The 26,236-nt window shown below is 50.1% G+C and overlaps 1 protein-coding gene across 1 annotated transcript in view; it reads left to right on the plus strand.

Annotated features, from left to right (window-relative positions):
• Window positions 1-15,481, plus strand: part of LOC308477155 (broad substrate specificity ATP-binding cassette transporter ABCG2-like) — a 41,731-nt gene extending 26,250 nt beyond the window's left edge. The window contains exons 10-16 of the mRNA XM_081005494.1: window positions 1,744-1,826; window positions 2,893-2,982; window positions 8,489-8,613; window positions 9,450-9,604; window positions 10,036-10,125; window positions 11,915-12,018; window positions 14,798-15,481. Coding sequence (XP_080861620.1) covers window positions 1,744-1,826; window positions 2,893-2,982; window positions 8,489-8,613; window positions 9,450-9,604; window positions 10,036-10,125; window positions 11,915-12,018; window positions 14,798-14,945 — 795 coding nt within the window. The 3' untranslated portion in view covers window positions 14,946-15,481. The remainder of the gene's footprint in view (window positions 1-1,743; window positions 1,827-2,892; window positions 2,983-8,488; window positions 8,614-9,449; window positions 9,605-10,035; window positions 10,126-11,914; window positions 12,019-14,797) is intronic.
• The last annotated feature ends 10,755 nt before the right edge of the window (window positions 15,482-26,236 follow it).

Raw genomic sequence — 26,236 nt, forward strand, 5'->3', positions numbered from 1 at the left:
CACATGGCAAAAAATTACAAAAATATTTAACGGGAACGGGGTTCCAGGAAAAATGACTTTGGCAATCCCATCCACCATTATGTCTTGACTATGCATGATTTTGGCTTTTGGCGCAATCCCCAGAATGTAACAGCAGTGTAAGCTGTGGGCTCACTGTATTGGCAAATCCAGCTTGCTAAATTATAGCAGGTGGGGAGGTCTTGCACAACTAACCCCCTTCCTTAAAAGACTGGACTGTTTGCAGCAAGGAAAGTGATGGGCAAAGAGCACTGGAAAGGGTAGATAGAGTTGCCATATGGCGGAAGTGATGTGCAGGAGGGAATTTTCTGGATTTTCGCATTTTTTCCAGAAAAAGCGCAACAACCTTGGGGTTTTCCTAAAACAAGCCCAACAACTTTGGGGATTTTCTTTTTTAAAAGGACAACAAATTTGTCTGTGCCAGATTTTCACTTCTTGAAACATGGCAACCCTAGCTTGTGTTGATGCGGCAACATCTCATCTCCCTTCAAGCAAATCAAAATGCATGCTCAATAAGCAGGCAGTGGCATCGCAACGGGGGGGGGCGGAGGGGGCTGTGCGCCCTGGGTGCCATGTCTGGGGGGGTGACAAGAAGGCAACCTGCAGGGGATCGCCCTGCCGCCACGGTGCGAGCAGCCACCGCGCCGCCGTTGCCACATGTGGAGGATCCTCCGTTCGTGGCTGCAGCCACGAGCAGAGGATCCCAGCGCCGGCGGCAAACCACTATGTACAGCGTATATGTGGCGTCACATGCATGTACGGTATGTAACAACGCCACACATGCGCTGTACATTGCGGTTTGCCACCGGCGCCGCTGGAGCACCGTGCGGACGGCGTTGGGATCCCTCTGTCGCCACTACAGCCGCATATAGAGGGTGCTCTGTTCGCAGCTGCAGCCGCGAACAGAGGATGCCAGTATCATCCGTACAGCGTGGGAGCGCCGGCAGCAGCAAACCGCTATGTACAGTGCATGTGCAGCGGTGCTACGTACAGCGCATGTGCAGCGGCACTACGTACAGCGCATGCGCCGTACATAGTGATGCTGCAAATAATAATAATAATAATAATTTTTTAAATTTAGTATACCCCTCCCTCCCCAGCCAAGACCGGGCTCAGGGCAGCTAACAACCAATAATAAAAACAAGTTGATTAAAACACAATTTAAAAGATTAAGATACAACATTAAAACATTAGGATACAGTCTCTTCATAGGAGGAGAAAGGAAAAAGAGAGAGGGGGAGGGAATCAAACTGATTCTAAGCCAAAGGCCAGGTGGAGCAACTCTGTCTTACAGGCCCTGTGGAAAGAAATCAGAACCTGCAGGGCCCTGGTCTCAAGAGACAGAGTGTTCCACCAGGCTGGAGCCAGTGTTGAAAAGGCCCTGGCTCTGGTTGAGGCTAATCTAACTTCCTTAGGGCCCGGGACCACTAGGGTGTTGCTAGTTATGGACCTTAAGGTCCTCCGTGGGGCATACCAGGAGAGGCAGTCCCGTAGGTAGGAGGGGCCCTACGTATCGACGCCTCGCCCCCGGTGTTACAACGCCTTCATTTGCCCCTGTAAACCTGTTATCTGAATGCACCCTGAACTAATTCCGAGCCTGTGGATATCATTGCCTTCCTTGTTTGTTTTGTTCAGGATGGTCAGATACCCTTTGACCGTTGCATTCTGTTGCTGTGCCAGTGGACGGGTACATAATTAATCTCTTTTTCCTTTCCCACATTCCAGGTCCTTGTGACAGTTGTCCTGGCACTGATCGTGGGGGCCATTTTCTTTGGTGTAAAACTTGATCAAAGCGGCATTCAAAACCGGTAATCCCTGATGCTTTTCTCGAGGTTTATTTTCCATGATATCATTATTAATTTTTAAATAACTTTTGTTAGTTTTACATCTAATCACATTGGCTCATATATAATTGGCTCATATATAATTGGCTCATATAGAATCACTTTGGCTCAACTGAGCCATTTTAGGTAATGGTATAACAAGAATAGGAAAGGGAGTAAAAAGCAAAGATGCAAAAATTAATTTTGTAAACCTTTAGCCGGGAGAGAGGGAAGTTGTTCCCTCCCTCCCGGCTAATGGTTTGCAAAATTACCGTATTTTTCACTCTATAGGACGCACTTTTTCCCCTCCAAAAATTAAGGGGAAATGTGTGTGCGTCCTATAGAGCGAATGCAGGCTGCAGGGCTAAGCCCAAAGCCAGAACAGGGAGACGGAGTGCTGTTCTAGCTTGGGGTTAGCTGTGCAAAGCCTCCGCAAGCCAGGCTGCGGAGGCTTCAAAGGCTGTGCTCTGGGGGCTTCAGGCAGCTATCCGCAAGCCTTTGGAGCACGGCAGGAGTTCCCGCTGCCTCCAAAGGCTTGCGGATGGCCGCCTGAAGCCTGGAGAGCGAGAGGGGTCGGTGCACACCGATCCCTCTTGCTCTCCAGGCTTCGCTTCGCTGGAGAGGTGCTGCACAGTTTTCCCTCTCTGCGCAGCACCCCTTCAGTGAAGCGGGAGGAGAAATGGAAGGGGCTCCGTTTCTCCTGCCGCTTCACTGAAGGGGCGCTGTGCAGAGAGGGGGAGAAATTTTTTTTTCCTGTTCTCCTCCTCCTATGGTCCGGTGCATCCTATAGAGCGAAAAATATGGTAATTTCCTTTTTATTTTTGGAGTTGAAACAAACGCAGCCATATGACCTATGAGCAGTTCTTGAAAAGATGCTCTAACGTACCGTACTCTAAGGTCAAGAGCTATCTCAGTTTAACAGCAGAAAACCACGGTGACTTGCCTGCATAAGAAATAATATGTGTTCCTACCATAGGGTTCAGTGATCCTACAGAAAGCTTCCGAAGCAGTTAATGAAGGTAGCTGCCTTACTTTTGGTTGCTTCTTTCAGAGTTGGATCTTTGTTTTTCGTAACCACAAACCAGTGCTTCTCCAGTGTGTCGGCAATCGAGCTGTTTATCAGGGATAAGAAGTTGTTTGTGTAAGTATCAAACCTCCTCTAAGGAAATGGGGAGGCAGCAGGGAAGGGCAGATGGATTTGTTAGTGGAAAAGAGGGGCTGGTTGATATGATACAATAATCTTTATTGTCATTGTCCCATGCAGAACAACGAAATTGAAAAATATCTACTTCAGACATTCAAAAACCAACAAGCCTGCTATCCCAGCTATCCCAGCCTGGTTAGCCCCCTAAAAATTCTGATACCCCATAATTAAATATAATATACTCCAACAGAGACTACCCTAAGGTAAAGGTAAAGGGACCCCGGACCATTAGGTCCAGTCGTGGCCGACTCAGGGGTTGCGGCACTCATCTCGCTTTATTGGCCGGGGGAGTCGGCATTTGTCTGCAGACAGCTTCTGGGTCATGGGGCCAGCATGACTAAGCCGCTTCTAGCAAACCAGAGCAGCACACGGAAACGCCGTTTACCTTCCCACCGGAGCGGTACCTATTTATCTACTTGCACTTTGACGTGCTTTTGAACTGCTAGGTTGGCAGGAGCAGGGACCAAGCAATGGGAGCTCACCCCGTCACGGGGATTCGAACTGCCAACCTTCTGATTGGCAAGCCCTAGGCTCTGTGGTTTAACCCACAGCGCCACCCGCGTCCCAGAGACTACCTTACACTGCATTTAAAACCAAAATCGCATTTGGATAAAAACTGTTTCTCAGACAGCTAGTCCTGGTCTTTATAACCCTGTACCTTCTTCCAGAAGGCAGAAGCTGAGAGATCATTTCCGGGGTGCCTACTATCCTGCACTATTTCTGCAGCTTTCTTATGACACCTGGAAGCCTAGATTTTATAGAATTGTAACGTTGGAAGGGACCCTGAGGATCTTCTAGTCTGACCCCCTGAATCCAGCTGTCCCATATGGGGATTGAACCCGCAGCTTTGGCACTATCAGCGCCGTGCTCTAACCAACTGAGCTATCCCGTTTCCTTGAAATAAGTTCCTTTTTTAATTTCTAGCGTCTGGGATAATGCAAAACCCTAGGCCAGGAGTCGGCAAAGTTTTTGTGGCTTGGGGCTGTTCATGGTCTCGCAGATGCCGCTGTGGGCAGTAGTGTGTGTGTGTGCGCGCAAACACTATTTCTGGCGCTCCTTCCGGTGGAGAGGAGGCATGCACAGCTTCCCATTGGCTGCAGGAGCTTCCTGCAGCCAATGGGGAGCCCGCCAGCGTTGCGGAAGGCGGTCCCCGCTCTGCTCCGTGCCGATTTAGCACGACACACGGGAGCCGGCCAAGTGGGAGGCAGGGGTCATGGGCCGGTTAAACAACCCCCATGGGCCACTTGGGACCCATGGGCCTTGGGTTGCTGACCCCTGCCCTAGGCCTAGTTCGCACTGAGGTGGTAAATCTGTGGGCTGAATCCCTTCAGAGTGTAGTCCTTCCCAGTGCTTTTTTTCTTTAAAAAATGTTTAGGGGTACAGTGGACGCTCAGGTTGTGAACGTGATCTGTGCGAGATGCACATTCGCAACCCGCAGTGGCACATCTACACACACACGGGTTGCGATTCGGCACTTCTGCGAATGCGCAAAGCGCGATTTAGCAGTTCCGTGCATTCGTGACCCCCGAAACCCGGAAGTAACCCATTCCGGTACTTCCAGGTTTCGGCGGTCCATAACCCGAAAAAACGCAACCTGAAGCAGCTGTAACCCAATGTATGACTGTACAGTGGTACCTCGGGTTACATACGCTTCAGGTTACATACGCTTCAGGTTACACACTCCACTAACCCAGAAATAGTGCTTCAGGTTAAGAACTTTGCTTCAGGATGAGAACAGAAATTGTGCTCCGGCGGCGCAGCAGCAGCAGGAGGCCCCATTAGCTAAAGTGGTGCTTCAGGTTAAGAACAGTTTCAGGTTAAGTACAGACCTCTGGAACGGATTAAGTACTTAACCCGAGGTACCACTGTACTACACTCTGTATTCATTCAATACAGCATGTCGTTTGCCCTGTATTTCCGCTCTGCTGTGTGCCTCGGACGTGACTTCTGGTGTTTCACGAGGCACCAGAAGTTGCGTTGGGGGCCATGCGGTGTGGGTGCTGGGCACCCACCCTAACATTTTGGTGGGTGCTCAAGCACCCAGAGCCCCCTAGAGATGGCACCCTTGGAGGGCAGGGGAGAAGATGAGGGTGAAGGAGACTGAGCGGAGATATGATAGACATCTTCAAGTATCTGAAGGGCTGTCACATGGAGGAGGGAACAAGCTGGTTTTCTTCTGCCCTGGAGAGCGGGACCAGAACCCATGGCTTCAAGTTACAAGAAAGGAGATCCCAACTAAATATCAGGAAGAACTTCCTGACAATAAGAGTTGTTCAATAGTGGAACGGTCTCCCTTGAGAGGTTGTGAACTCTCCTTCCTTGGAGGTTTAGAAGCAGAGGCTGGATAGCCATCTATCACAGATGCATGCGTGACCCCCGAAACCCGGAAGTAACCCATTCCGGTACTTTCAGGTTTCGGCAGTCCATAACCTGAAAAAACGCAACCTGAAGTGTCTGTAACCCGAGGTATGACTGTACTCTCATTCTGTCTGAGACTCAGGAAACACCAGGACAGGAAATAAGGCTGCGGTTGGGGGTAGCAACGGAAGTGACAATTCACCGTGCTATTCAACAGAACGGATGATTCACCCTTTCCCTGACATCTAATGCTTTATGTTGAGATGCCTGCATTTGCAGGGGCTTAAATGAGATGACTCTCAGGGTCCTTTCCAATTCTCTTTTACTCTCACAAGATGGAATGTACAGTGGTACCTCAGGTTACATACGCTTCAGGTTACATACGCTTCAGGTTACAGACTCCGCTAACCCAGAAATAGTACCTCGGGTTAAGAACTTTGCTTCAGGATGAGAACAGAAATCGTACTCCGGCGGCACAGCGGCAGCAGGAGGCCCCATTAGCTAAAGTGGTCTTCAGGTTAAGAACAGTTTCAGGTTAAGAACAGACCTCCGGAACAAATTAAGTACTTAACCCGAGGTACCACTGTATTGCCCTCGGCTGTACTTGAGGGACGATTCCAACAGATTCCACACAAAAACGCTTATGTCCCTGTGGAGATGGCAGTCCCGAATCAGTGGCGCATGCCCTTCTGGCTTGCCCTCTTTATAAAGGCTTGAGGAATGAGATTATCACCCTTCTTTTATTGTCCATTCCGGGTCGCCCAACCACTGCCACAGTGTCCTTTCTCTTGGCAGATCAAGATGAGCGGGTGACAGCAAAGGTTGCAAGGTTTTAAGCTGGGGCAATCAGAATAAGGTCCACTATTTGACTGTTGATTCAGGACCCTAAAGTGTATAATTGACTTTATAATTTCTATTCTTTATATATCGTATTGTTGTTTTATTGCTATGGCCGATGGCTGAAGCAAATAAAGGTTCATTCGTTCCTTCATTCATTTCCTCCCAACTCTATACTCTATGATTCTATGAGTTAGTAGGAAGTTTCAAAGCACAGGGGGTGGCTAACCTCATTTGGGCTGAGGGCTGCACTCACCCATGGCCAATCCTCCAGGAATTGCATATAAAAATGGGTGTGGTTGAAGTTTATAAGCAGGAATGACCATTTTTTTATATAAAAAAGGGGGTGTAAAAAAAACGGGGTCCGTTCTTAACATGAAACTTTTCTTAACCTGAGATACCACTAATGGGGCCTCCCGCTGCCGCCACACCGCCACCATGCGATTTCTGTTATCATCCTGAAGCAAAGTTCTTAACCCGAGGTGCTATTTCTGGGTTAGCGGAGTCTGTAACCTGAAGCGTATGTAACCTGAAGCATCTGTAATACGAGGTACCACTGTACAGTGGTACCTTGGTTGTCAAACTTAATCCATTCCAGGAGTCGTTCGACTCCCAGAACAGTTTGAAAACCCAGGCGTGGCTTCCGATTGGCTGCAGGAGCTTCCTGCACTCAATCAGAAGCCTCGTCAGACGTCCGGCTTCCAAAAAACATTCACAAACCGGAACACTCACTTTCAGGTTTGTGGCGTTCAGGAACCGATTTGTTCAGGAGCCAACAACCAAAGTACCACTGTATTGCAGCTGGAAACATATGGGAGCAGTGAACAGTTCTCAGTATGTTAACTACATACTGTCAGTTCACATCCCATGTGGACCACTGCAGTGTGAGAACAGCGCAAGTAGAATACCCTTCACTGATAAAGCATGGAAATCCATCAAAGAGCCGAGCCGAGTCTGGTAAAGCCTGATGTGATAATTGGTCCTTGACTTCTTGGAAGCAAATCCCATTAGCTCATGAAAATGGAATTTCTGTAGCTCTGGGCAGTATTTCAACACTAGCGTGAGTTTGAGAAAACTATGTAGAGGATCAGAACGCACACGTACCAAAGCTGAGCAGGTCTAGTGGTGATGTTTCCATGAGGGAGATTGCTTGGGAATGCTGAGAATGTCTCCTTGAGCTCCATGTCAGGAATGAAAACTTAGAAGTGATTGAGTCCTGACCGTGTATTTATAAACATGTACGTTTTATAATTAATATCACTAGAGGGATTGCAACTCCAGCTGAAGAGAAGAGAAACATTTATTTGTTAGAAGTGAGCAGGAGATATATTTCATTAAGCAAGACAGAGCATCAGTGGCAGATGTGAAACTCTGAGTCTGATAAAATTTTGACAGTGGAACAGACTCCCTTCATTGGAGGTTTTTAAGTAGATGTTGGACATCCATCTTTAATTGAGGCTTTAGTTGAGATTCCTGCATTGCAGGGAGTTGGACTCAATGATCCAACTCTGTTGGAACTCCGTTCCAAGTTCTATGATTCTATGAAATGGTTCCTTTCTGTTCTCCTAATTTTGCTGTTGTTTAGTCGTGTCCGACTCTTCGTGACCCCATGGACCAGAGCAAGCCAGGCACTCCTGTCTTCCACTGCCTCCTGCAGTTTGGTCAAACTCATGTTCGTAGCTTTGACTGTCCACTGTCCAACCATCTCGTCCTCTGTCTTCCCCTTCCCTTGTGCCCTCATTTTTTCCCAACATCAGGGTCTTTTCCAGGGAGTCTTCTCTTCTAATGAGGTGGCCAAAGTATTTTCCTAATTAGGTAAAGGTAAAGGGACCCCTGACCGTTAGGTCCAGTCGTGGCCGACTCTAGGGTTGCGGCGCTCATCTCGCTTTATTGGCTGAGGGAGCCGGCGTACAGCTTCTGGGTCATGTGGCCAGCATGACTAAGCCGCTTCTGGCGAACCAGAGCAGTGCACGGAAACGCCGTTTACCTTCCCACCGGAAGGTATTTATCTACTTGCACTTTGATGTGCTTTCGAACTGCTAGGTTGGCAGGAGCAGGGACCGAGCAACGGGAGCTCACCCCGTCGCGGAGATTTGAACCGCCAACCTTCTGATCGGCAAGCCCTAGGCTCTGTGGTTTAACCCACAGCGCCACCTGCATCCCCTATTTTCCTAATTAGCAAGTCCTTAAATTTCTCTTATCATGTGTGTACCTTTCCAGTAAGCCATGTTCTTTCCTGTCTTCACAGCCACCAGTATACCAGCGGATATTACAGAGTCTCTGCATATTTCCTTGCCCTGATGATTGGAGACCTGCTACCCATGAGGACCATGCCTGCAATCATATTTTCATGTATAAGCTACTGGATGATTGGTAAATAATAATCTGTATTTTTGTACGCTGTCATACCAACGAACAGGTCAACCTCATGCTTCCTTGCTGGGACTCTTCATATGCACAGAGGCCTCAGCAGAGGAAAATATCTCTGTGCAGCCATACCTCTAGCCTGCGCTATTAACCATTTCCATTCTTTTATAAAAAGTTTGTTATCTTGATTTCTTATTTTTCCAGTAACTTTCAGCATTTCCCCATATTCCATCAGTTTTCGTATTCATTCTTTTTTTGCTGGGACTTCATCTTCTTCTTTCCATTTTTGAGCAAGTAACATTCTTGCCGCTGTAGTAAAAAAGGTAAAGGGACTCCTGACCATTAGGTCCAGTTGTGGCCGACTCTGGGGTTGCAGCGCTCATCTCGCTTTATTGGCCGAGGGAGCCGGCGTACAGCTTCTGGGTCATGTGGCCAGCATGACTAAGCCGCTTCTGGCGAACCAGAGCAGCGCACGGAAACGCCGTTTACCTTCCCGCCGGAGTGGTACCTATTTATCTACTTGCACTTTGACATGCTTTCGAACTGCTAGGTTGGCAGGAGCAGGGACCGAGCAATGGGACCTCACCCCGTTGCGGGGATTCGAATCGCCGGCCTTCTGATCGGCAAGTCCTAGGCTCTGTGGTTTAACCCACAGCGCCACCCATGTCCCACTGGCCGCTGTAGTAGCATACATTAATAAGTTTCTGTACAGTTTGGGTAGTTCTGTCCCTATAATTCCCAAAATGAAAGCTTCTGGGTTTGTTTGTTTTTAGAAATATCCTTTCCAGTCTTCTACTTCGTGATTTGATTGTTCATTGCACCTATCCTCTTCCTGTTTTCAGGCTACCAGGCTGATGCGGGCCGATTCTTCTTCTTCATGCTGACTCTTGTGCTGTTGTGCTACACATCCACCTCAATGGCCCTCGCAATCTCCGCAGGGATGGACGTAGTAGCCATTGCCAACTTACTTATCACCATCTGCTTTGTCTTCATGCTGGTGAGTCTTGCGTGTGTCACGTAGGCTTGGGATCAACTCTACATCAGCCTCTGCGATGAGGCTACATTTTAATATTTTAATGTTTCAATATTTTAATGTTGTATTTTAATTTTGTTTTTAAGTTGTATTCATTCAACTTATTTTTATTATTGCTTGTTAGCCGCCCTGAGCCCGGCCTTGGCTGGAGAGGGCGGGGTATAAATAAAAATTATTATTATTATTATTACTACAACCATGACTGCCTTTTTCTGCTGTTCCATATTTTGGAAAGTTCAATCCCAGATCCTGACCTCCCGCAATCCCACCGCAGTTCGTGCGATAAAAGGAGTTGTTGCTGAATGGGCGGAGGTGTTACGATGGGTAGTTGCCTCGGGGCCTAATTCTTTAAATTGTGAATTTATTCGCACTGTTTCTCTCTCTCCAAATTCCAGATATTTTCTGGCTTACTGGTGAACCTTCCCACCGTCATGGGTTGGCTGAACTGGTTGAAATATTTCAGCATTCCCAGATACGGCCTCACGGTGAGTATGCTACAGTTAACATAGATTGGGGAGGACCCCTCTAAACCCTAGAAATTAATAAATGGTAAGATTTTGATTGGTTGGGATATTGATGGAAGTACAAGCTGCAGGACTGCACCAGACAAGGAATCCTTGGGATGGCTTATACAAAGCAGCCTGGCTTGTCTTCTGTTTGCATGACAAAAGGGGTTGATGGGGAGACAGATGTTGGCAAGGTCATGGGGTATGTGTTTGAAGTGACAGGAAGAGAGAGTTTTTAGCAGGGGGTTCTGGGAAGAAGAAGAAGGAAGAAGAAAGACTGGGATCCATCTTGGGCAGGCTGGCTGAAGGCTGGCTGGGTGTGCTGGTCCCGTGGGCTAACCAAGAGGCGAGATCCGAGTCCAGTCCAAGGTCAAAGGTGCAGTATGGAGGCAGTCCGTAAAAGTTGAAGCTGGATGCAGGGCAGGTAGTCAGGTGAGGTCAGGAGCTCCGGCAGGATAGCAGGACAGGGTTCAGGCAGGAACTGACAACCAATGAAGTTGCTCCCACAACTTGAGACTGAGGCTGGCTGGCTTTTATCTGCCCCGAGGCACAGGGCAGCACCAATCCTCAGGTGACTCGCCTCTCTTGGCCTGGAGGCGAGCACTCCTCCTGTGGGAACTTAGTTCCCTCTGCCTCTCTGCCCTGAGCCTCTGCAGTTCAGGAGAGGCTGGAGGGTTACCGGACCCAGAGGCAACCTCAGCTTCCCCTGACTGGGCTGAGAGTGGAGCACCTGCAGGCAATGGGTCCTCCATCATCTCAGGAGCCAGTTAAGACTCAGCTGGTGCCTGCACCTGAGGATCCAGCACAGGTGAGGACCCTTCAGGCTCAAGCCCCAGCCCCGGCTCAGCTGGTTCTGGAGGCGGGGACTCCTGTGCAGGCTGGGATTCCTCAGGTTTAGCCTCCCGAGTCCGAATCCCAGGCCATCACACTGGGAGAGATGCCTTAGACTCTAGGGATGCATGGCTACATTGGACAGCTTCTGTGCATCAGATGAGCCTCAAGTTAAATATCAGATGCACTTAAATATAAACAGTTGTTGAGACAGCCACTCCTTCTTAAGCAGGATTTTCAGAAGAGAATCGTGATTGTTACGGCCCTTGATTAAAAGCGTGGTTTTTTCACAAAATAAGGTCACGGCTGTTTTTAAACCTATTTCCAAAGGAGCAACCTGAACAATAAATAAAATATTGATACTTGTAAGCTGGTGAAGTCATGACACTCTGTGTAGGCATATTTGCTGTTGACAAAGTTGCACAGATTATGAAGTTAATAGACTATGCAGAACTAGATAAACTAACAGGAAGGATTCGAAACCAGAGGGACCAGAAATTCACGGAAGACTGGAGTAAATTTACGGACTATTTGAAAAGTATTTGTGAAGATCAGACGACGTTTGTAGGTTTGCAAGAAGTTTTGTGAGGAGTATGATTGGAAGTATTGCAAAAATGGAGAAGGGGAAGAATGATTTGTTAAGAGATGTAAAGGCGATATAAAGCTAAGAAATGCATAAGAAGTGGTTAAAACGGTGGATCATCAGAGGTGCTGATGGAAGTCTAAAAAGATTGTATTAGTGATAAGTTTTGTGGTACATTTTATAATTTATATGTTAAAATCAATAAACATTATTTTTTTAAAAAAGGCAAAGTTGCACAGATTGACCATGGCTGTATTAAAATCAGCAAATATTCAGTTGATACAACAGGCTGGTTTGGAGATTCTCTTTTTGGTATTATTGCGGCTCTATTTTGCTCTCTGGCTTCCTACACAGGCCCTTGAAGTCAACGAGTTTAGAGACCTGCGTTTCTGTGCAAACGCCACAGAATCCTTTCCATTGCAAAGCTGTCCCCCAAGTTCTCCTCAGACCAGAGAAATGTGAGTATCTCAGCTGGAGGTGGGTGGAGCACATACATTCTCTTCCAGAAGAATTACTATCCTCGTCAGTTTGGGGTTGCTCCCTAAGAAAAACACTTCCTAAATCATGTCATATGCATGTCATGGTTCTTCACAATTCTACTGAAAACCAGTCATTTATTTCCAGTAACAGAAGAACAGTCCCTCTCATCAAGGTCCCATATAAAGAACCCAGAAACCAAACTCACAAAGAATTTCCCTCCTAAAGCCACTGTGTGCTTGTACAAAATATTTCAGTTCCCGTAAGCCACATCCTTGTGTGTCGATTACTACATTTTGGCTACAGAAGGCTCCTCAACATTCAACATGCGGGTGGCGCTGCGGTCTAAACCACAGAGCCTAGGGCTTGCCAATCGGAAGGTCAGCGGTTTGAATCCCCGCGACGGGGTGAGCTCCCGTTGTTCAGTCCCTGCTCCTGCCAACCTAGCAGTTCGAAATCACGTCAAAGTGCAAGTAGATAAATAGGTACCGCTCTGGAGGGAAGGTAAACGGTGTTTCCGTGCGCTGCTCTGGTTTGCCAGAAGCGGCTTAGTCATGCTGGCCACATGACCCGGAAGCTGTCTGTGGACAAACGCCGGCTCCCTCGGCCTATCGGGCAATATCACTGTGCAACCCCACAGTCGTCCTCAACTGGACCTAATGGTCAGGGGTCCCTTTAAGCTACATCCTTGTGTGCTGATTACAGTGGTACCTTGGGTTAAGTACTTAATTCGTTCCGGAGGTCCGTACTTAACCTGAAACTGTTCTTAACCTGAAGCACCACTTTAGCTAATGGGGCCTCCTGCTGCCGCTGCGCCACCGGAGCCCAATTTCTGTTCTCATCCTGAAGCAAAGTTCTTAACCTGAAGCACTATTTCTGGGTTAGCGGAGTCTGTAACCTGAAGCGTATGTAACCTGAAGCGTATGTAACCCGAGGTACCACTGTACTACATTTTGGCTACAGAAGGCTCCTCAACATTCCTGATCCACAATGTACCGGATCCAATTTGTGCCTAAGATAGTCATAACAGACTTATTTCAGTTGGACCAACAAAGCATGACACATACGTATTTCACTAGAAGAAGCTGGTATGTCTGTCTCAGCCTATGTGTGTGTATACAGCAATGTGGCTCAGTGTGCCAGGGAAATGGCTCAGTTGGTTAAAGCATGGCGCTGATAACACCAAGGTTGCAGATTCGATCCCCCTATGGGACAGCTGCATTGCAGGGAGTCAGAATAGATGTTCCTCAGGGTCCCTTCCGACTCTATTAAATAGTTAAATAGTGAGAATGATGGACGAAGGACACAGCTCTGTTAGATTCATAGCTCTTTATTACAGCAGTTAGAACTGTTCCTGGAGTCAGATTGACTGCAGCCAAGCTGGCTGCTTTATATAATAAAGGTAAAGCGGCCCCTGACCATCAGGTCCAGTTGTGACCGACTCTGCGGTTGCGGCGCTCATCTCGCTTTATTGGCCGAGGAAGCCGGCGTAAGGCTTCCGGATCATGTGGCCAGCATGACTAAGCCACTTCTGGCGAAACCAGAGCAGCGCACGGAAATGCCGCTTACCTTCCCGCCCGAGTGGTACCTATTTATCTACTTGCACTTTGACATGCTTTTGAACTGCTAGGTTGGCAGGAGCAGGGAACGAGCAACGGGCGCTCACCCCGTTGGGGAATTCGAACTGCCGACCTTCTGATCGGCAAGTCCTAGGCTCTGTGGTTTAACCCACAGCGCCACCCGCGTCCCCTGCTTTATGTAATACTAAGTAACTTGTAACAGTAACAACTCCCAACTAGCTAACCAATCAGCGAGCTACAGTTATCAATCCTTCATTTGCATACTGGTGGCCCTGAGTGCAAACTGCAGCTAATCTTAATACATAATACTATGATTCTATGAATTCAATGGAAAAGGGTCTAATTCTTCTCCCGGTGCTCATTTCCCACAAATTATTTGCAGAGGGCATTGTCAGAGGTGCATAAAGTGGTAGGAAAAACCCAGTAAAAATGAAATGAAGAATGCAGCAAGAGTTGGCCTTTGGGGGGAATTGTGTGTATTCACAATGGCAACCTTGGTAGCCTTGGATCAGCAAGCATTTGTTTTCCGTGCTTGGGAATAGTGAATGCAGTGGCGTAGCGTGGGGGGTGCCAGGGGGGCCGGCCGCACCGGGCGCAACATGGGCGGGGGGCGCGCTCGCACTAGCAGCTCTCTGCCCCTACTAAAATCCACGGGTTAGGGAGCCCGCGCTCGCTCGGCTTGGCGAGGAGGTCGCGGAAGGGGGAGAGCGAAGCCTTCTGCCGCGGGCAAAAAAAGGAGAGGAAGCCGGGTGGGCGGGCGGGCGGGCTGGCTGGCGGGGGTCTGGCTGTGCCTGCTGCTGCCGGTGCAGGGCAAGGCAAGCAGAGCGAGGAGGAGAGAGAGGGGAAGGGGGGGGGGAAGCAGCTAGGAAACGCTGCGGTGTGGAGGAGGAATCAATTAAGGAGAGAAAGCGAAAAGCCTTGGAGAAAGGGAAAAAAGGAAAGAAAAGAGGCAGCTCCAGGAGAGCGCGGGGGAAAGAGAAGCCTCGCTGCTGCTGCTGCTTGGGAGAGTAAATTACTGTACTTGCCTTGCCCCGGGTTAGGGGGCGCAAATTATTTGCCTTGCCCCGGGTGCTGATAACCCACGCTACGCCGCTGAGTGAATGGGTTGTCTTTCTAGCGCTGCAGCATTGCTTCAGTTAATGAATAACATTCTGAATGTGTGTACTATCCTTTTTGACAGGTGCTATGGCGAACAATACCTCTGCGGACAGGGAATAGAGGCTACCAACTGGGCAATGTGGGAGAACATTGTGGCTCTTGGCTGTATGACAGTCATCTTCCTCCTGATAGCATATGCCAAACTGCGATTCATGAAGAAGTTCACCTAATGCAGAAAAGATGACCTACAAGACATTTAAGTCTTCCTAGGTCCAACCGGAAAAAGTCATTGTTTCAATTAACTGGGAGCACCATACTGCACCAACCACATTTTTTTTACATTGCTGATATTTAATCTTTTTTGTAAAGGAAGCAATTTGTTTTAACCGATTCGTTTTTTATATAGAATTCTGTCATTCACTTTGACGTTGAGATTAGCTTGTATATTTCTCAGGAAATTTGTTTCGATCTGTAATTAGTTTTCTTTGGGGAAGGGGGAGCACTTTGTAAACTGAGTCTGGGGACTCAGCTGCAATGAAAACGTTTTAAGTGTGTGGTAAAGTGCATTATGCAAAGGTGACACTAGATGGCGATCGTGAGCTATGGCAAAATCTGTATATTTTTCAAAATGTGTTTTTTTAAAAAGCATTTTTGCAGCGTTTTTTTTATATGTGTCTAGATTCCACCTGGGTAAAAAGGGCAGCAGCAGTTAAATCTAAAGAAAACAGAGGGCAAGGGGAAATCAATAAAGGAGGTGAACCTAAAACGGTGCTTAAGAAAAAGTATGTTTTTATTTGAGAAAGCACTCCCGGTTGAAAGACCTAGTGTGTTTCAAGTGTAAGCTGCCTTAGAATCATAGAGTTGGAAGAGACCACAAGGGCCATCGAGTCCAACCCCCTGCCAAGCAGGAAACACCATCAGAGCACTCCTGACATATGGTTGTCAAGCCTCTGCTTAAAGACCTCCAAAGAAGGAGACTCCACCACACTTCTTGGCAGGAAATTCCACTGTCGAACAGCTCTTACTGTCAGGAAGTTCTTCCTAATGTTTAGCTGGAATCTTCTTTCTTGTAGTTTGGATCCATTGCTCCGTGTCCGCTTCTCTGGAGCAGCAGAAAACAACATTTCTCCCTCCTCTATGTGACATCCTTTTATATATTTGAACATGGCTATCATATCACCCCTTAACCTCCTCTTCTCCAGGCTAAACATGCCCGGATCCCTTAGCCGTTCCTCATAAGGCATCGTTTCCAGGCCTTTGACCATTTTGGTTGCCCTCCTCTGGACACATTCCAGTGTGTCAGTGTCCTTCTTGAACTGTGGTGCCCAGAACTGGACACAGTACTCCAGGTGAGGTCTGACCAGAGCAGAATACAGTGGCACTATTACTTCCCTTGATCTAGATGCTATACTCCTATTGATGCAGCCCAGAATTGCATTGGCTTTTTTAGCTGCCGCGTCACACTGTTGGCTCATGTCAAGTCTGTGGTCAACCAAGACTCCTAGATCCTTTTCACATGTACTGCTCTCAAGCCAGGTGTCCCCCATCTTGTATTTGTGCCTCTCATTATTTTTGCCCAAGTGCAGTACTTTACATTTCTCCCTGTTAAAATTCATCTTGTTTGTTTTGGCCCAGTTCTCTAATCTGTCAAGGTCGTTTTGAAGTGTGATCCTGTCCTCTGGGGTGTTAGCCACCCCTCCCAGTTTGGTGTTGTCAGGGGTTCAGGAGCAGAGGCAAGGGCAAGGGAGGAAACAGAGAGCGAGGGGGAGGAGGCAGAAGAAAAGATGAGTGATGACGACGACCCGAGATCTCCGAGTCTTTCCAGTGAATCAGAAGATTCACAGAAAGGAGCACCAGTGGCCAGGGCAAGGGGGGAGCCTAGGGGGACACCCCAGGAAGATAGAGCCAGAGGGGACTCAGAGGGGAGCAGTTGGAAATCGGGACCAGCGTCACCGCCAGAGAGCAGGGAAGAGGAAGGGCGCCAGGGATCAAGCGCTGGCAGCTCACAACAGGGGGGAGGGCACGAGTCAGGAGTGGCCACACCTCCATCGGGGAGCGAAGAAACGGTCAGACGGAAGGTGGAAGGTTGGGCGCGCGGGCCAAGTTCAAATGCACAGGAAGGTGGCGCAGTAGGCAGCCCGGAAAGGGAGCCAGGTCCTAAAGCCCGCCGAAAGGAGGGAGAAGAGTCAGGGGGGTCAGCGTCAGCGTCAGAGGAATCCCGGAAGGAAGAGACCCCGGGGGGCAGAGGGACCCAGAGAAGAACAGTCAGGCGGAAAAGGTGGAGCAAGGCTAGGATATTAAGTTGGTGTACAAGGGGCGGAGACTCAGATGGAGCTTCGCCGATCTAACCATGAGACGTAGAGTTGCACGCAGCAGCTTGAGAATGGAAACTGTAACTCAATAAAGACTTTTATTTAATGATCGCTGGCTAGCGTGATCCTCTGTGAGCTAGGATCTGGAAGCAGCTCTGACAGTAAGCTCCATCCCTAGATTGTGGGCATCTACGTCCTCGCGGAGAGGAGAGAAAGCGGGTGCCTACTAGCGAGCTCACGAACGGCAGACAACATGACGGCCGAACAGCAGATAGTGGAACTCAGAGAAGCAGTGACACGACTGAATGCCGAGGCTCTTGCATCCAGGAAGAGAGAGGAGGACGCAGCTGCCGCCTACAGGGATCTCCAGGTCAGGTTGGAAGTGCTTACGAAGCAAGGGCAACTGACACCCAAACCGGAGGGGATTGGGTTGGGGAGACGAACAGGCGGTCTGGTCTCTCACTTCGATGGGAATTTGCAACAGTACCCCAACTTTAGAGCAGATGTAATGTGTGCACTGCAACTGCTGAACAAAGACTTTAGAGATGAGCAAGAGAAGGTGGGATTCATCATGTCCCATTTGCATGGAGATGCTAAAGCATGGCTGCGCAATTTGTGGAGAGATAAGGATCCGGCGCTCCAAAATGCGGATGCCTTTATTAAAGCGATGGATGGGTGCTTTTTATCAAGCATTGACGTGGATCTTGCTCGGCAGGAGATACATGGACTGAAGCAAGGGAGGGCCAGCGTAAGGCAGTACCATGCCCGCTTTTTCGCTTTGGTCAGTGCCCTGGAATGGGACAGAGATTCGGCTCCTGTAAGAGACCTGTTTTGGGAGGGATTGCACGGCTCGGTTAAAGATGAAATTGCGAGGGGGGAGAGACCCCGGACCACGCAGGAGATCGTTCAGAGGGCGCTGGCGGTGGGGGTGCGGCTGGAAGGACGTCCGTGGAGCAGGGACGAAGGGCGTGGAGGGCGCGAACCAGCCAGGGGCTCCTCCTTCCTTCCCAGAGAAGCAGCGCGTGCGCAATCCACGCCTCCGCCAGGAGGAGGAGAGGAACCTATGGAGGTTGGAGGTGCAAGGGCTCAGTCAGCAGCCAGAGCCCTAGCACCGGCAGCAGTGAAAGCGAAGCCTCCTAGAGGGAACAGGAAGTGTTACATCTGCGATGATCCACAGCATATGGCGAAAGAGTGTCCCCAGAGGCTCCACAAGCACACTGCAGCCTCAGCAATGGTAACTGCAGCAACGCAGCAAGGACAACCACAGCAGGGAAACGAAGGAGTCTGGTTGGAGGAAGAGGCACTGGGGCCCAGCCAGACGTGTCAGTGAAGCAGTCCCCAGAGATTTTACAGCCCATGGACCCCCTCCCGCCCAAACCGGTAGTGAGGCTCACCGCGTCGCTCCAGCTGCCCAATGGAATCACCATGGACGTGCCAATCACCATTGACTCCGGAAGCAATGCGGACTTTATAGGGCAGGACTTTGTCGACCGGCACGCTATACAGTTGCTGCCTGCCACGCTGCCCCTGCAGGTTGTCACGGTGGATGGCAGGGAGCTGCTAGGGGGGCAAGTGGTGAAGCAGACGCCACCAATGGTGATGCGACTTGGGAATCACAGGGAAATCATCAGCTTCAATGTCACTCAACTATCGGACACGCCCATTGTATTGGGCATGAGTTGGCTGGACAAGCACAGCCCGACGCTGGCTTGGTACCAGAGGCAGCTGACCTTCGGCTCTTCCTTTTGCGCTGAACACTGCATCGTGCCCAGGCAGGAAGGAGGGGAAGAGGAGTCACAGCGGCAGCTAGGCACGCTGCAAGCGGTTCCCCACAAGTACGCAGAATTTTTGGAGGTTTTCTGCGAGAAAGAGGCAGACAGGCTACCCCCCCCACAGACCATATGACTGCAAAATTGACCTGCTGCCGGGGGCGGCGCTGCCCAAAGGGAAGCTGTATTCCATGTCTGAGGACGAACTGCAGGAACTCAAAGAGTTCATAGATCATAATTTGGAGCGCGGTTTCATCCGAGAGTCCAAGGCAGCGGGGGGCAGTCCGGTATTCTTTGTTAAGAAGCGGGACACGCCCCAAAAAAGACTTGTAGTGGACTTTCGCATCTTGAACAGTGTGACCAAGCCATCGGACTTCCCCATGCCCCGAATCGACGACCTCCTCGCAAAGGTACGGAAGGGCAGAGTGTTCACCAAGTTGGACCTGCGAGGGGCATACAACCTCATTCGCATGCGGGAGGGAGATGAGTGGAAGACAGCCATGTTCACGCCCCTGGGCACCTACGAATATAGAGTTATGCCTTTTGGATTGCAAAATGGCTCCCACGTTTTTCAAGCTTTCATGCATCACGTGTTGGCGGGGTTCCTCTACAAGACGTGCGTCTGTTTCTTGGATGACATCCTGATCTTTTCGGAATCGCAGCAGGAGCATGACAGACACGTCAAGGAAGTGCTGAGCAGGCTACAGCAACATAGGCTTTACGCCAAGCTGGAGAAGTGCCAATTCGACGTGACCGAGGTGGATTTCCTGGGCTACAAGTTGTCTGATAAAGGGCTCGCCATGGACAGCGCCAAGGTCCGAGCAGTGTTGGATTGGAAAAGCCCACGCAACCGGAAGGAGGTCCAACGGTTTGTCGGCTTCGCGAACTTCTATCGCAAGTTTATCAAAGGCTTTGCGATGCAGACAGCGGCCATCACGGACACGCTCAGCTCCAAGAAAAAGAAGTTCATCTGGACAGAGCAGGCGGAGCAGTCCTTTCAGGCACTCAAGCGTCTCTTCGCGTCGGAAGAGCAGCTGCTTCATGTCAACCCCAGCAGGCCGATGAGGGTGGAGACAGACGCTTCGGACAGAGCCGTGGGAGCAGTCCTGCTGCAGAAAGACCCGCAGGGGGTTTGGAGGCCGGGAGCGTTTTACTCAAGGAAGCTCAGCAAGTCCGAACAGAACTACACCATCTGGGACAGGGAGTTGCTGGCCATTCATGCAGCGTTCAAAGCGTGGAGGCACTTCCTGATCGGCGCCAAGCACACGGTGCAGGTCTGCACGGACCACAAGAATCTAGAGCACTGGCGCACGGCACAGTTCCTGAACCAGAGGCAGATACGTTGGGCTGAGTTCTTTGCGAATTTCGACTTCCGAATAGAGTATGTCCCGGGGGACACCAACATCATGGCGGATGCTCTCTCCCGTAAGCCACAGTATCTGGAGGAGGCAACGCCAGCGGCCGCCATGCACATCTTCGCACCGACAGTGTGGGCGTGCGGCAACAGTTGACCTGGATGCGGTGCGACGAGCGTTGCAGGATGACTCCTTCGCGCAAGCAAAGATGGCAGAGGTGCACAGGGGCACGGCAGCGACCGACGAGTTCCAGCTGCGAGATGGTTTGCTCATCCGTAAAGGGGCCATCTACGTGCCGGGAGACGAACTTCGCGCCAAGGTACTGCAGCAGCTGCACGACGCGCCCACTGCCAGGCACTTTGGCAAGGAGAAGACGGTGGAATTAGTAGCCAGAGACTTCTGGTGGCCCGGAATGAGAGGGGAAGTCGCGGACTACGTGGCGAGGTGTGACACCTGCCAGAGGTCCAAACCAGTGCACAGACCGCCGGCCGGACTGCTGGAACCGCTGCAAACTCCGTTCGAGCCATGGGAGAGAGTGGCCCTGGACTTTGTCACGGATCTGCCCAGCTCGAGGGGCAAGACGGCTGTGCTGGTGGTGGTGGATTTGTTCTCCAAGATGGCACATTTCATTCCGTGTGCGAAGGTGGCCACGGCGGAACAAACCGCCAAACTGTTCATAGACCACGTGTTCAAGGTTCACGGTCTGCCGCGGTCTATTCTGTCCGACCGAGGGCGACAGTTCATCTCAAACTTCTGGCAGAGGCTGATGGGCTTCCTGAACGTCAAGATCAACCTGGCGTCGGCTAGACACCCGCAGACCAACGGGCAAGCGGAGCGGGTCAATGCCATCATGCAGCAGTACCTGAGATGTTATGCGAATCAACAGCCTGCGACGTGGGTGGATTACCTGCCTCTCGCCGAGTTCGCCTACAACAACACGAAGCACGTGTCCACGGGGGTCACGCCGTTCTTCGCCAACAACGGGAGGCACCCCAGAACCTTCCCGGGACTGGAAAGAATGGGGGAGGGGGAGCCGCAGACAGCAGATGCGTTCGCGTCGGAGTTGCAGGAGGTCCACGATCAGCTGCGGCGGCACCTGGAGTTGGCTAAACACGCATACAAGGTACAAGCGGACAAACACAGAAGGGTTGGCGAAGAGATCCATGTGGGAGACTGGGTCTGGTTAGCAGCCCACGCAGTGCCGGCCAGGTCGTTGGCGAAGAAGAAACTAGGGCATAAACAACTGGGGCCCTACCAAGTCGAAGAACAGGTCAACCCGGTGGCTTTCAGACTGGCTCTTCCGGAGGGTTCCAGAATGCATCCGGTGTTCCACAGATCGGTGCTCACTCCCTACAAGGCACCTCACAGGTTTCAGGAACCAGGAACGGCACCGGGTCCGCTCCGAGAGAGAACCGGGCAAGGGGGAGTGGCACAGGAGGAGCGCATCAACGAAGTCACGGAGATTTTGGACTCCAGATGGGGGGAAGAGGGGGTAGAATACCTTCTCGCCAAGGAGGGCACCCCGGCCAGTGCCAACAGCTGGGTGCCGGGCTACGCTTTAGACGAACCTCTGCTCAAAGAAGAGTTTCATGCCCTCTTCCCACACAGGCCAATGCCAGCAGACTTTTTCGACGACTGGCTTTTCACGCCCACGCTTTCAGCCAGCACGTTCCGGGGGTTCGACTCGGACGAGGAACCGACACGAGACGCCCGTTCCCCGGAGGGGTCACCCTCGGGATCTGCTTCAGAACCCTCGTATTGGTGGGATGATCGACCAGAGGAGCAGTTCCGCAGAAGGTGGCTGGAGGGTCCAGGACGAGCAACGTCTCCAGAAGGCAACGAGGGAGAGACGGACATGGACGTTTTCGGGGACGACCCGGGTTTCGAGCACGGCGGCACAGAGATGGAAGCGGAGGTGACCGTCGTCAACGAGAGCAGGGAGGAAGAACCGGAAGACTTCGGATGGCGGCCCGCCACGGGAAGCGAACTGTATCCGACATTCGTCCCCCTGACACGGCAGCACCCAGATCCCGCACCGGAAGGAGGGGAGGGGGGAAGAGGGGGCTTCGAGGGGGGGATGGATGTCAGGGGTTCAGGAGCAGAGGCAAGGGCAAGGGAGGAAACAGAGAGCGAGGGGGAGGAGGCAGAAGAAAAGATGAGTGATGACGACGACCCGAGATCTCCGAGTCTTTCCAGTGAATCAGAAGATTCACAGAAAGGAGCACCAGTGGCCAGGGCAAGGGGGGAGCCTAGGGGGACACCCCAGGAAGATAGAGCCAGAGGGGACTCAGAGGGGAGCAGTTGGAAATCGGGACCAGCGTCACCGCCAGAGAGCAGGGAAGAGGAAGGGCGCCAGGGATCAAGCGCTGGCAGCTCACAACAGGGGGGAGGGCACGAGTCAGGAGTGGCCACACCTCCATCGGGGAGCGAAGAAACGGTCAGACGGAAGGTGGAAGGTTGGGCGCGCGGGCCAAGTTCAAATGCACAGGAAGGTGGCGCAGTAGGCAGCCCGGAAAGGGAGCCAGGTCCTAAAGCCCGCCGAAAGGAGGGAGAAGAGTCAGGGGGGTCAGCGTCAGCGTCAGAGGAATCCCGGAAGGAAGAGACCCCGGGGGGCAGAGGGACCCAGAGAAGAACAGTCAGGCGGAAAAGGTGGAGCAAGGCTAGGATATTAAGTTGGTGTACAAGGGGCGGAGACTCAGATGGAGCTTCGCCGATCTAACCATGAGACGTAGAGTTGCACGCAGCAGCTTGAGAATGGAAACTGTAACTCAATAAAGACTTTTATTTAATGATCGCTGGCTAGCGTGATCCTCTGTGAGCTAGGATCTGGAAGCAGCTCTGACAGGTGTCATCTGCAAATTTGATCAGGATGCCCTTGAGTCCATCATCCAAGTCGTTGATAAAAATGTTGAATAAGACCGGGCCCAAGACAGAACCCTGTGGCACCCCACTAGTCACTCTTCTCCAGGATGAAGAGGAACCATTGATGAGCACCCTTTGGGTTCGGTCAGTCAGCCAGTTACAAATCCACTGAGTGGTAGCATAGTCAAGACCGCATTTTACCAGCTTCTTTACAAGAATATCATGGGGCACCTTGTCAAATGCCTTGCTGAAATCAAGGTAGGCTACATCCACTGTGTTCCCTTCATCTACCAGGCTTGTAATTCTGTCAAAAAACGAGATCAGGTTAGTCTGACATGACTTATTTTTCAGAAATCCATGCTGACTATTGGTGATCACAGCATTCCTTTCTAGGTGCTCACAGACTGTTTGCTTAATGATCTGCTCCAGAATCTTCCCTGGTATTGATGTCAGACTGACTGGGCGGTAATTATTTGGGTCCTCTCTTTTCCCCTTTGTGAAAATAGGAACAACATTTGCCCTCCTCCAGTCTGCCGGGACTTCGCCTGTTCTCCAGGAATTCTCAAAGATGACTGCCAGTGGTTCTGAGATCACATCTGCCAGTTTTTTTAATACTCTTGGATGCAGTTCATCTGGCCCTGGAGACCAGATTAATGATCTGCTCCAGAATCTTCCCTGGTATTGATGTCAGACTGACTGGGCGGTAATTATTTGGGTCCTCTCTTTTCCCCTTTTTGAAAATAGGGACAACATTTGCCTTCCTCAGGAGCGCTGTGGGAAGTGACCTCCCAAAAGGTGAAAGGCAAGATTCAAGCACCCTGTTCTGCTCGTGAGAAGACCCCTGCTTGTGCAATGGGGCTTCCTCGCTCCCCTCATGCACCCCACCAATCTGCTTTGGAGGGTCAGGAGGAACCCGCCCCCCAAACAGAACACAGACGGAGCAGAAGGAAGACTGTTCCATCAGGCCAGCAGAAATACCCGTATTTTTCTCTCTATAAGACGCACCAGACCACAAGATGCACCTAGTTTCTGGAGGAGGAAAACAAGAAAAAAAATGTTCTGAATCTCAGAAGCCAGAACAGCAAGAAGGATCGCTGTGCAGTGAAAGCAGCAATCCCTCTTGCTGTTCTGGCTTCTGGGATAGCTGCGCAGCCTGCATTCGCTCCATAAGACGCACACACATTTCCCCTTACTTTTTAGGAGGGAAAAAGTCAGTCTTATAGAGCAAAAAATACGGTACTTATGCTGACAGAATGATCTCCTTAGCGCTGTGCTGAATTCCACCTAAATAAACTTATCGTTCAAAAATTATTGCACGTCCAACTGGCAGGTGGATAGCTGGAAGTCTGTTCTTATCTGTTCTTGAGCTATCCCTTTTTCTTTTCATTCTATGATTATTTCCTTTAACATTCTCTCTCTCTCTCTCTTTAATATTCTCTTACTGTATTATGGTAATATTGGAGGCAGATGAAGATATTGAAGAGTAGGTGAAAGACGCTGTGCGCTAGGCTGGGAAGGGAGGAGGTCGGCTGGGAAAAGAAAGAGATGGGAGGGTGCATCCTTCTCCGTACGGGATAAAAGTTAGGATATATCGGTGAAAGAGGAGTCTTCTACAGTGGTACCTTGGTTCTCAAATGCCTTGGTACTTGAACAACTTGGAACCAGAACGCTGCAAAACCGGAAGTAAATGTTCAGGTTTGCGAACATTTATTGGAAGCTGAACTTCCTCTGTTTTGAGTGTTACACTTCCGTTTTGAGTGTGACGCTGAGGTCTGTCTGTTTTTGCTATTTATTTTGCATTTTTGTGGCTTTTCCGTTTTGTTTTGGTGACTGTGTGGAACCCAGTTCAGCTACTGATTGATTGATTGATTGATTGACTGCAGTACATTGTTTATTGCTTTCATTTTATGGCTCAATGGTCTCGTTAGATAGTAAAATTAATGTTAAATGGCTGTTTTAGGGGTTGTTTTTAAAAGTCTAGAACAGATTAATCCGTTTTGCATTACTTTCTATGGGAAAGCGTGTTTTGGTTTTGGAACGCTTTGGTTTTGGAATGGACTTCTGGAACAGATTAAGTTTGAGAACCAACGTACCACTGTAGTTCTTTTCTCTTTCTTTCTTTCTTACCAGTCAGTGAGAGCAACACCAACCTAAATGGGCCAGTGATCTGACTCTCTGTAGGCCAGCTTCCCGTGTGCCTATTGACAAAGGCATTGGTGTCAGTGTGAGATAAGCCCAGGGGATCATTAACCTGTGTGTTTACTGAGGGCTTATCCACACTTAACCTTTCCTACACTCCTCCCAGGCACCATCTCATGCCCTTCAACATTTCTCCAGTGAAAACAGAGACGTTCTACTCCATCCCCTTCAACATTTCTCCCGTGGAAATAGGGACATCCTAAGGGAAAACGGAACGGCATTCCCGTGAGCTGCTCTGGTTCGCCAGAAGCGGCTTAGTCATGCTGGCCACATGAACCAGAAGCTGTACACCGGCTCCCTCGGCCAATAAAGCGAGATGAGCGCCGCAACTCCAGAGTCGTCCGCGACTGGACCTAATGGTCAGGGGTCCTTTTACCTTTTAAGGGAAAACGGGGCATTCCGGGATCAAATTAGAAACCAGGACGGCTTCTGTAAATCTGGAATCGTCCCTGGAAAATAGGGACGCTTGGAGGGTCTCAAAGCTTCATATCTGAGCACCCTTCCCCTCCCCCCGCTCCTAAGCTTTCCCATAAAGCTATGGTTTTCCCAGTAGTGATGTATGGAAGTGAGAGCTGGTCCATAAAGAAGGCTGATCGCCAAAGAATTGATGCTTTTGAATTATGGTGCTGGAGGAGACTCTTGAGAGTCCCGTGGACTGCAAGAAGATCAAACCTATCCATTCTGAAGGAAATCAGCCCTGAGTGCTCACTGGAAGAACAGATCCTGAAGCTGAGGCGCCAATACTTTGGCCAGCTCATGAGAAGAGAAGAGTCCCTGGAGACGACCCTGATGTTGGGAAAGATTGAGGGCACAAGGAGAAGGGGACGACAGAGGACGAGATGGTTGGACAGTGTTCTCGAAGCTACGAACGTGAGTTTGACCAAACTGCAGGAGGCAGTGGAAGACAGGAGTGCCTGGCATGCTCTGGTCCATGGGGTCACGAAGAGTTGGACACGACTAAAAGGCTAAACAACAACAACAACAAGCTTTCCCCTCAAAAATTCACTCTTTAAAACTCATTTGG

Source organism: Podarcis pityusensis (genome assembly GCF_964106645.2).
Source record: "Podarcis pityusensis genome assembly, chromosome: 5".
Lineage (NCBI taxonomy): Eukaryota > Metazoa > Chordata > Lepidosauria > Squamata > Lacertidae > Podarcis > Podarcis pityusensis.